At 53.8% G+C, this 11,628-nt stretch overlaps 1 protein-coding gene across 1 annotated transcript in view; it reads left to right on the forward strand.

The window, feature by feature from the left end:
* The window catches only part of TTLL11 (tubulin tyrosine ligase like 11), a gene marked incomplete at both ends in the record, with an annotated part of 246,200 nt that extends 234,974 nt beyond the window's left edge, over positions 1–11,226 (forward strand). Inside the window, 1 exon segment of the mRNA XM_080708899.1 lies at positions 10,937–11,226. Within this exon segment, the coding sequence (XP_080565025.1) occupies positions 10,937–11,226 (290 nt within the window).
* Between the last annotated feature and the right edge of the window lie 402 nt (positions 11,227–11,628).

Raw genomic sequence — 11,628 nt, forward strand, 5'->3', positions numbered from 1 at the left:
GGAGGCTTCCGCACTTCCAGGGCTGCAGCCAGAGAGCTGAGGAGGGCAAAGAGCCCGGAACGGAGTGCAGGTCCCGGTGCTGCTTGGGAGGAGAGGAAGGGAAGGGGAAGCCCTCTTACAAGCCAAAGGGGAAGCTGAGCAGACAGTGCCCTGCGCTGGCCGCCTCCTGTGAGCAGAGAGGATGACCTTGGGAGGGATGGGATCAGCAGGCATCTTTTCCACAGATCCCAGGGCTGGGTGCTGGCTGGGGAGCATGGGCAAACGTGAAGCATTCCAGGGATGGACTCCAAATCAACTGCCTTTCCTGGCTTGACTGCTCTGCCCCGAGGCTTGCCTGCCTGGCCAGCCCTGCAGCACCTACTCTGCCCCCAACTCCCAGAGAAAGCCCTTTCAGGGCTCTGAGGTCCTGCACGGCCTCACTCCTCTACCAGAGAGATCGTCTTCCCCAGCTCTGACTAGCTGCTGACCCTTCAAGATCCCAACCCCAAGTCAGTCTGGCAAGAGCTGTCAACATGCACACAACCACTTGACCTGAAAGTTCTACTGGGAAAAAGGATCGTTCCTTCAAGTTCTCTACTACTCAAGAGATGCTCTTTGCCGCAGAAAGAGAAGAAAACAACAAGCAAGCATCCTAAGTGCCCGTCCCTGGGGGAAGGGCTTTTTAAAATCATGGTATATGCACACTATGGAATTTAATACAGTCTATGAAAATGGAGTAGATCTATATACGCTGATATGGAGAGGTGTCAAGACATATGGTTAAAAAGTGCAGTAGAAAAAGGTGTAAAGTCTGTGTGCACAGAATTATATGTATATGGATGCTGATGCACGCAGACAGGCGAATCTTCCTTCTTATGCATATATGCCAGAGAGTACAATCAGTGCACACTTTTGGAGCAAAGGAATTTGAGGAAACGGCGGAGGGGGAAACACCAGCTCTCACCTGCTGCTGCAACACAGCTCCTCTGTTGGGGGTTTGCTGGGTTTTGCCTTTGTGGTTGTTGATGATGATGATGATGTTGTCACTGTTTTTTGGTGCTGGGGACTGAACCCAGGGGCATTCTGCCTCTGAACTACACCCCAGCCCTTTTTATTTTGAAGCAGGGCATTTCTTGCTGAGTTGCTGGAGCTGCCCTCAAACCAGCCATCCTCTTGCCTCAGCCTCCCGAGTCCAGGGGTTGCAGGTGTGCACAACGCACCCGGCTTCTCTGTCCCTACTTCTGTGCCGCTCACCTCCGTGTCCACCTGGCAGGTGGCCGGCCGGGGTGGGTGGCTGCGGTGGCTGTCTTGCGGATCCTCTCAGAGCAAGGCCGTGGTGGGGAGGAAGAAGGATTTGCTCTATGCTCCTGGGGGACCCCTGAGGAGGCTTCCCACATTTCAGCCCCAGGCTGCGAGCAGTGAGCGCAGGGCGGGGAGCAGGGCCTCCTGGGGTGGTGGAGTGAACCCCATCTCTGCAGATGCCAAGTGGGGGCTGGATGACCATTGGTGGCGGTTGGGGAGGGCAACTCACGGCCCCAGTCCTCCCGGGGTGAGCAGTAACGCGTGTCTGCTAACTCGCCTCTCTGAGTAAGCCCAGTTCAGATCCCCAGCGCCAGCTCTAGTCTCTGGGACTTTGCCTCCCAGCACCCAACTGGCAAACAGGACCCAAGATGAAAGCAAAGCTTGTCCAGGGTGTTGAACACCAGCGAACAGGCAATGGGAGAAGTAGGGGGCCATACATGGATCTACCGTCCAGATTTTGTTTTGTGGGTGCTGCCCATAAAGCACCCACCCCAGTGTCTAACACCTAGTGTGCGCCTGCTGTATGCCCACTGCTCTCATTTACCCCCTTCTTATCTGACTTGAAGTGCTATTATCCTGCGAGGGCCTGGGTTCTGTTATCTCTGAAGTCTTTGCCAAGTCAGAGATGTTGCCAAGTCACCGAGGAACAAACATGAGCCTCAGAAAGTTCCCGTGGCGCCATTAATCTTGTGAGAAATGTCCGGGGTGGCCTGAAGCGGTGGCAGCAAGTGGTGGCCGGTCCCGTGGCCCCGTCTGCACAGACAGTGACTCGGGGACTTGTCTGTGTTGTGAGGTCAGGGGCGACGGTGATGGGATGGTCCCGGGACCTTGGGCCGCTCTGCACCGGCCAGCAATCAGACCTGCGGTTAATGAACGACGGAAGAGTGGCTTTCGCCTCTGATTTCGTGGGTGCTGCGGGCTTCTGGGGGTAATGATTTTTCTGCAAGGTTTATTTTTGGTTCCGTCCTGACATTCATTTTCTACCAAGCCAAGGATTTAGAAGGGGACAGAGGCTAGTTGCTGCTGTAGCGTGTACGTGCAGAGATGTGGGGCTGTGGGGGTGACAGGAGCAATAAGTCCCCCCCTCAAAGCCCCAGCCTCGAGAGCGCGTCCCCTGGTATGGAGGACAACCATGGTGGGCATCTTGCAGCACCAGTGTCCGACATGTGACCTTGGCGGGCAGAGCATGACCTCAGGCTCGCGCCTGGGCCCCTCGCGGTTCAGCACCCTCACAGACACAGTGAGGAGAGAGAGAGGAGAGACCCCATGCTCGGGGCTGCTGTGGAACCCCAGAGAGGCCTTGGCAGGAAAACATGTTTAATAAATGCAATGTGTGAACTTCCTTACTACCATTGTAAAAATTCCGAAGCCACCATCACTCCCAATCCCTGTAGAATCCAGAGTGATTATCCAGTCCAGCCCCGTATTTTACAGCAGGGGAAACTGAGGCCCATGGAGGGAAAGTGGCCATGAGGGTATAGGGACAGAGGCTACTGGGAAGCTGGTCCCCTGACTCCTGGCCTCCAGAACCTCAGGCCAAAGGTGAGGCCAGGGATCCGCTAACAGCTGGAAAAGAAGCTGGAAGCAGGACTGCGCCAGCGTTCCAAGCAAGCCAGGGGAGAGCGCAGGACCCACGTGGGAAGATGGCCACGGCCCTTGGACCACCACTTTTAAGCTCTGTAGTGGGCTTTTTTTATTTTTCTGGGTGGCACCTCGTAGAAACTATTTGGGTTTTACATGACTGTCCCCACTTTACAGATGAAGAAACTGAGATCCAGAAACATAAAACACCTTGACAGCTTATAAGTGGCAGAGCTGGGAGCCGGACAAGCTCATGAGTCCCAGTCACCACCCCCAAAGCCTAGCGCCCTGTCACGGCAATGCCCAGGTGTGACCTACCGTAGGCAGAGGCCTCTGAGACCCCAGCCCCCGGCCTGGGGAGACGCGGGTAGTGGCGGGCTGGGTGCTGCAGCAGCAGACGGGGAGCCAGGCTGCCAGGGCCCTTGGAACAGAGAGAACACGGAGCGCCTGCTGATTAACCACCTCGGCGCCTGTGCGGCCCTCACAGATAGCTCTTCTGGGGGCCGTTTTGCTGCTCAGAGAGGGCTCGCTAAGCTAATTCAAGTCCAGATCATTCAGCTTTATTTGCTAGCAATGATTCCAAACAGAAAACTTGTATACACATCCATTTAGGATTTCACTGTGAGACAGAAATGTCTATTCTGGGTGAGTAATAAGGAAGAGATTTAAAGTCTGGGGAGATTGGCTGAGGCTGTCCTCGCACGCGCACGAGCATCTTGAAACAGAATGACTAGCAGGGACGCTTAGGTATTTTTGAAAGGAGGGGGAAAAAGTCTCATATTCAGTCTGGGATAATATCCCTGGCTGTCGACAATGATTTGGACTTAATTATATCATATATGCAAATGTGCTCTGTAAACTGTAAAATAATACATAAGTGTCAGATGTTAAGAAAGCCTAATAATGTGGGGGAGAGAACGTGGGTCTGCGTGTGAGACGGGTCGCAGCGTCCCCTTGTCCACTGAGGGGTGACCTTGACAAGCCAGCTGTGTCTCTGGCCCGGCCCCTCCTCTGTGAGCAGGAGTCCCTGAGATGAAGCCCCGCTCCTAACTGCGCTCTGAGGCCGGCTCAGACACGGCTCCTCTTAATTGGAAAGCATTGTGCACGTGTAGAGTATTAGTCTCGTTTCCATCCTAAAACCCCCGATGGATGACGGGATTGCTGGAGAGCAGCTACCGGCTGGTGTTAAGTCCTGTGTGCAGGGAGGCCTCACCGGGAGCGAGAGGGGAGAACTCTGGGCCAGGAGGAGCCAGGGGGCCCACCCTCCGCCGGCTGATGGACAGAATGAGGCCGTGGCCTGTCAGGGGCCGCATCTCCACAGCCCAGTGGCCGTCTCCAGCGAGCGGAATATTTCAAAAGCCTTTCTGCAGCGAACGTCCATCAGCCCAGATGAAGTTTCGGAAAAGACTCAAGAGCTTATCTGCAGGCGTGGCGGGCAGGCAGGCAGGGAAAGCCTTTTTGCAAAGACCGACAGATCTGACTGTAACTTCTTGTTGCCATGCAGCAGGGATGGATGGGGCCCATCTTTCATTCCCTGGAAAGCCGGCATTGCTTCTGGAAGCTTCTTTTCTTCTGCCAGGCTTTGCAGTGTTGGGACAACTGGGACTTGGCCATCGCTTTGAAGCAAAGAAGTAAAGAATGAAAGGGAGGGGCCCGGGGTCGGCCACCCACCAGCCCTGGGACTCTGGCCTGTCTTCTTTTCGTATGATACTGGGGATTGAATGGAGGGAAATCCTACATTTGTGTTACCCCTCACCCCGGCAGCCCTTTTTGATTTTTGTTTGTTTGTTTTTGAGTCTCACTTGCTAAGTTGCTGAAGCTGGTCTGGAACGAACTTGCAGTCTTCCCGTCTCGGCCTCCCAAGTCCTGGGATGGCAGGCACGCACCACCACGCCCGGCTGTTGGCATGTCTCCCGAATGTCAGATGGGACCGAAGATAACACTTGCTTCGTACGGTTTCTGTGTGATGAGGATGACGTACGGCAATCTTTAGTTCAGGGCCTTGCTCACAGGAGGGCTCCACAGCTATGAATTATTATCACTTGCATGCATTACTGGGACAGTAGTCGCAGGTCAGGAAAGCAAGGTCACCACGAGACCTTACACATTCCCAGCTTGACTGGTGGGGGAGAAGGGAGGATAGGGTTCCTCTGATTTTTCTAAATGGCAAGGGTTGCCCCCTGCAGCAGGCCGGCCCATCCGGGGCTCCTCAAAGTCCATTCTCTTGACTTCTTCTCGGCACCGCCTCCCCCCGAACCCTCCAGAAACAGCCCATTAGCATGTTAGTTCCAAAGGTGTCTGATCCCCTGCCAAACCGGAGCTGAATCCCCAAAGGTGCTGTTATAAATACAGTTTCTAGGGCTTCGTGACCCCAGACAGAATTTCCAAGGGGAGGAAACAGGAGCCTGCATTTCTGGTCAGGTCCTCAGATTATTTTATGCACAAAATGTTGACCTGGACCAGGGAGAGGCCAGCCTCCCTGGCCCGCTGTCAGAGGCCTTCTAAACAAGGACTCCTGGCTTGCCTCGTGCCCACAGCCAACCCAGGGGCAGATCTCGGACCTCGCTGATGCTACGCTCAGTCTGTTCCAGAATCTAATCACCCCTCACCTCCGCCCCTACCACCTAGCCCAAGCCGCCACGGTCAGCTCCCGCCTGGACCAGGCCGAAGCCGGTGGGAAGCTCCTTGCTGTCTCCCCCTGTGCCCCTACTACTCAGTCTGTGCACAGCAGCCGCAGTGCTCATGCGCCTCACCACTCCCCGGGGGCCTCCCACCTCTTCACCATGAAATTCAAAGTCCTGCCATGGCCTTCTAGAACCTTCCAGGCTGCCCCAGTACAACAGGAGGGCAGGCAGGAGGGGGCCAGGGCGCGCTCCCCACTCAGCGGTCTAGCAGTAGCGCCGGAAGAACCCAGGGGCCTGTGGTTTCTCAGAGACCGAAAGGACTTAATGCATAGTTGGAACAACTTCGCGGGTTTTCAGCTCCATCATTAGTCTTAAAAATAACTGACGGGTGACTTGGAAGATGAAGCATTGACTCCGAGTCAAGGACGGCCCCTTGGAATTGCTGGTGCCGCTCGCTCCCCGCTGCGGCAACTCGCACTTGCCCCTGCCGACAGCTGCTTCTCCTGAGCTCCTCCATCCGGAAGGAAGGAAGGAAGGAAGGAAGGAAGGAAGGAAGGAAGGAAGGAAGGAAGGAAAAGAGAGAGAAAGAAAGAAGAAAGAGACAGAGAAAGGAAGGAAGGAGGTAGGGAAGGAAGGAAAAAGAGAAGAAGGAAGGAAAAGAAAGAGAGAAAGAAAGAAGAAAGAGACAGAGAAAGGAAAGAAGGAAGGAAAGAAAAAAGAGAAAAGTTGGGCGTGGTGGTACATACCTGTAATCCCGGTACTTGTGAGGCAGAGATAAGAACGTCACAGATTCTGGATCAGCCTCAGCACCATGGTAAGACTCTCGGCAATCCAGGGTGACCCTATTTCCAACAAAAAGTGTCGTCCAGGGGGTAGGGGTAGAACTCAGAGGTAGAGCGCCTCTGAGTTCAATCCCCAGTGCCACAAAAACAAGAACAAAACAGTCTGTAGGAACGTACCCCTGCTTCGCTGTTACCGTTATTTCCCACCTGTTTACTGCCTGACCCCCACCCTCCGGGCTGTGATGAGGCTAGGTATTGTGTGTCTTCCTTACCCACGTGTGTGCTTTGATCATCTGGGTACTCTCTAAGATTTTAAGTACTTTTAACATGAAATTAATTATCAAACCAATCAAACAGTTATTAAAACACAATAACCCAGATTCCTGGGGTTTGTTTGTTAGGAAATAAATGAATCAGAAACCAAAACAATAGCTTACTAACTTTATTATCATCTCAAAGCGCGAAGCGATGTAAACAGTCTTAGTGTTCAGCAGGGAGCGGTGGAGCGGTTATGCAGGAGGCAAAACTGTGCAGAATCTGTGCTTGTGTGCTTGAGATGAGGCCTCGCCGTGCTGCTGGGCTGATATCCAACCCTGGCCTCCCGTGGTTGCTGGCCACGCGGCCCTCTGAGCAGCTGGGATGATAGGCGCACGACTCTAAGCCCAGCTTTGATGGAATATTATGCAGTCATTGAAAGAGTGGTTTTGAAGGCCATACAGCGACCCACATGTGTTTGTAATTTTTTTTATTTATTTATTTATTTATTTATTTATTTATTTTTGGTGGTACTGGGGTTCCTGGAAGCCCTTCTACCTCCGGGCTACACACCCAGACCTATTTTATACTTTTTTTAAATTTGGAAACAGGGTCTTTTACGCCAGCGTGGCTGGCTCCGAACCTGCACGATCCTCCTGTCTCCACTCCCAAATGCGGGGATTACAAGCGTGCGCCACCACGCCCGGCACGTGTTTGTAATTTTAAGCAAAGTCAGGTTCTGTGTGTGTTTCACCATGACTGCGTGAGAACACATGCTCAATGGACAGATAGCAGTGGAGGGCGGGCGGGCGCACAGGGCTTTAGAGGGAGGCACACGCTCAGCTTTACCACTAACAGCCCCATTGTTTTTATAATAAATCATGATAAGAAAGGAGACCTGTGTCCACCTGCATAGACTATTGGGGAAGGTTCTGGAAAGGCTGGAAGCTCCAGCTTGTGTTCTAGTAACCCGTATTGACTTGATAAAGGCCCCAAAGTGCAGGAGTCGTGATGCAAAGGCGGCGTCTGGACATAAAAGATGAAGGACAGATTGACTCCTGTGCTCCATGGCAACACTGCAAGATAAACAGGAAGATGCCTCACAGGATTGGTATTAGCCACTGGACATCTTGAAACGTGTCCCCCAAGGATGAGGGTGTGCGTGTGTGTGTGCGTGTGTGTGTGTGTGTGTGTGATTTTGAATATTTTTATCAAAGTTTAATTATATTCCAAAATTTGCATTGTATTGTGTTCAAAGTGATACATAGTCTTGGCTTCAAGTTCAGGTAGCAGCAAAAGTCCATAATTAAAAGCAGCCGCCTTATATCACTTCTCTCCACCCACCAGACTTTCTTATCGCCATAGTCTAAAACCGCATGCCTGTCCACTACAGAAACTCAGAAACCCAAGCGTAACCCACTAAATTCCTCTACTCTCTCAGAATGCCTTCTTCCAGATCATTGTTCTGATCCCCCCCCCCAATGGGCCCTTATTGTATTTTTTCCTGGCTGTCATCACCGTCTGCTTCTCACGAGGGGAATAGAAGTAATATTTGTTGAGGGGAAGTGCAGAGAGTTGCTAGTCTGCCCTTGCTGCCCGGAGCGCGGTTGGGAGCAGCGGCGCTGGCACCGCTGCGGCCGCCGCGCAGCGTCCTGGGCCCCCCAGAAGCCACGTTTGAACAAGCTCAGTGGCGGGGGCGCCTGCTAAGGCTGCTGAGAGTCCCGCAGGTCAGAGCTACTGGAAGTCGCAACCCATGAACTGTCCCTTACGGTCCTGGAGCCGGGGCTTGAGCCGGAGTGTAGAGCTCCTGCCGCTTCCTTGATAGAGAAGGACTCGCTACAAACACTGTCCGCTGAACTAAACAACGTGACTGATGAGGTGGGGTTTCCACGCGGGACCGACTCCTTACCTTGTCAGGAAGCGGGGCCCTGCAGCCGCGGCACCCCGGCGGCCACGCTGGGAGCTGCATTGATGGCACCATCGCTGGGCCGGCTTTCTCTGCCTTTGAATTACAGCCTGCTCTGCTCTGTCTGACCCTTCCTCCCAACTGTGACAGGCAGGCGTGCGTGCATACACACACCCTAGAAAGCACACACGTGTTTATGCACACACACATACACACGCGTGTACAACATGCACACGCACATCCTGTTAGACCGAGGCCCCCCACTTCCCGTGTCTGTCCAGACTCACCTCTGCTTCACTGGAAGGGCCTTCCCCCAGGGCCGTGTACTTGTCACCCACGCCCCCCCATGAGAGCTGGGCGGAGACTTGCAGGGCATCTGGAGCCCAAAGAAGAGCCAACGAGCTCAGGGGCTTGGCAGGAGACAAAAACCAACTTGTTTGCTCAGCTCAGGTTCCCAGGACAAAAAACATTCCTGGACCCCAGGGTCCATATGCAGCCCGGTGCGCACCTGTGGTGGCCGCAGGTGCCTACAGCGCCAGCCGCTGGGAAGGTGGGGGTTGGCACAATCTGAGCCGCGTCTGAAATGCTGTGCTGACCTTAATGTCCCTCTTCCCAGGGGGACCGGGGGTCTCACAGATCTGGACCCCCGGGGTTCATTTTCGCCGGGACGTTGGGACGACTCAGAGCCTTTCATGAAGCACAACTTAGTTTAAAATCTTCGGCCAGGAGTCGGGTATAGTGGCGCACATTTGTAATCCCAGCATTCAGGAGGCTGAGACAGGAGGATCGTGGTTCGCTGACAGCCTCAGCTACTTAGTGAGGCCCTCTGCAACTCAGTGAGACCCTGTTTCAAAATAAAGAATAAAAAAAAAATAGGGCTGGGTGTGTAGCTCGGAGGTCAAATGCCCCTGGGTTCCATCCCCAGTACCACCAAAAAAATAATAATAATAATAATAATTTTGGCCGGCTGTAGTGGTCTACCCCTGAAATCCCAGTACTTGGGAGGCTGGGACAGCAACCTAGGGAGACATTCAGGAGCTTAGCAAGACCCTGCTTCAAAATAAAACATAACAATAGGGCTGAAAGTATGGCTCAGAGATAGAACACCCCGAGGTTCAATCTCCAGCATTAAAAAAAAAAAAAGAAAAAACTGACTTTCTGGCTCTGTGACCTTAGGGAAAGCGGGGTTGGGAGGGTCAGCGGCGATGTTCACTCGGCTGTCCAGCCACTCGCGCACCACCCGGCCCGTCTGTGTGGAGCACCTTCCGGTGCCCGGCACTGGGGAGACCTGCTGAGCTGGAGCCGATGGCCCATCTGAGAAGGAGACGGTCACAACTACACACACACCCAGCCAGCTGCCGTACGTGCCGCCCGGAAAAGTGCAAGAAACCTGTGCCAGGTTAGATTAAGGGCTCCATCTCACTTGGGGACCGGAAGCTTTCACTGAATAAATGACTTGTGAGCTCAGATCCCAAAGCCAGACAGGAGATTATGAGGCGGCACGGGGAAGAGCGACCAGGGGCACAGCACGGAACACACGTCTTATCTTCCAGACTAGCCAGAAGGAAGGGTTTAGGTTCGTTTTTCAAGGTAAAATTTACATACAGCAAACCATATAAGCCTGGAGATACATTTGGGCACATTTTGACTATGGCACACACCTGTGTAACCCACGCCTCTACAGAACATCACTGTCAAATTGGGTTTCTCTTAATAACTGTCTTCTCTTATTCTAAAAGTTAGGGAGCTGGCTTTGTGGTACTGGGGCTGGAACCCAGGGACTTTTCTGAAACCTCTGAGCTCTACTCCCAGACCTATTTTATATTTTATTTGGAAACAGGGTCTCACTAAGTTGCTGAGAGCCTCACTAAGTAGCTGAGGCTGGCTTCGAACCTGTGCGGTCCTCCTGTCTCAGCCTCCCAAGCGCGGGGATTACAAGCATGCGCCACCACACCCAGCTCAGGGAGCCGGTTTTAATAGGAATATTTCATTATGGCATCCAGAGAGAAGGCTTTGTGCTAGGTTTGAATCCAAATTCTACTACTTTATTTTTATTTATGTATTTGTGTATGTATTTTGTGGTACTGGGGATCAAACCCAGGGATATTCTATCTCTGAGCTATACCCCCAACCTTTTTTTGTTGATTGGAAAAAGGGCCTCAATAGGTTGCTGAGACTGCCCTTGAACCTGCAATCTTCCTGTCTCAGCCTCCCAAGTACTGTGATTACAGGGTGAGCGCAGCTTAAATTCTACTTTCTACCCAGATCTCCCCACTTACCTGAGACTCAGTTTCCTTAGCTGTAAAACAAGGGCAATTAAACCTACTTCATAGGACTGTTTAAGGACTGAATCTGTCCATGACTGTAAAATGCCCAGCCAGTGCCTGGGACGGCCAGCGACCCCACAACCCCTTGAGTTAGCTCCTCGAAGTTTCCAGACTGAAAGCGCGGTGGGCAGAGGCCAGCCTTGGCCAGCAGCAGCGCCTGACCCTTGCCTCTGTCCACAGGGATGTGTCTGCAGGCGTTTGTGGAAGCGTTCTTCTTCCTGGCCCAGAAGAAGTTCAAGATGCGGCCACTCCACGAGCAAGTGGCCTCGCTGGTCGACACGTGTGAATACCACCTGTCCCTGCTGGACGAAAAGCGCCTGGTATGCGGCCGCAGCATGGCAGCGGGCCGGCCCCCCCTGGGAAGCTCCCCCCAGGGGTCCTCGCCCACGGCCCAGCCGGCGGGGGGCGACCCTCCAGTCCGCAAGAACGGTGCTATTAAGCTTTCCTATCTCAGACACACGTTGTCCTGAAGGCCACTCCGTCCTCCCAGGAGGAGACTGGACAGTGCCCTTCGGGGGCCGAGGAGAGCCCTGGGCGGCCGAGGATGCAATCTGAGATGCCCTTCACCGCCCCGCCTCCCCAGCCCATCCTTGCCCGCCTGCCTCCCCGCGACTCCCGGGACCCGCCCTGCTCTCCAGTGGACACAGCACATCTGTACCGTGGCAGATGGCACCTTCTCTTCTGGGCTCACAGGAAGCTGAGACTGGAGCAGACCTGTGGGGACAGAGCAGCCTTCGGAGACGATGGGGAGGACGGAGGCGCAGGCGCCAGGGCTCCCGGGGCCACCGGGTAGAGCCCGAGTACCGTGTTGATTTCCCAGCCCCGCTCCTTGAAAATGAAGTGGAGACGTCAAGCGGCGGGCACCACCCTCC

This window comes from Muscardinus avellanarius (genome assembly GCF_963383645.1).
Source record: "Muscardinus avellanarius genome assembly, chromosome: 13".
Classification (NCBI taxonomy): Eukaryota; Metazoa; Chordata; class Mammalia; order Rodentia; family Gliridae; genus Muscardinus; species Muscardinus avellanarius.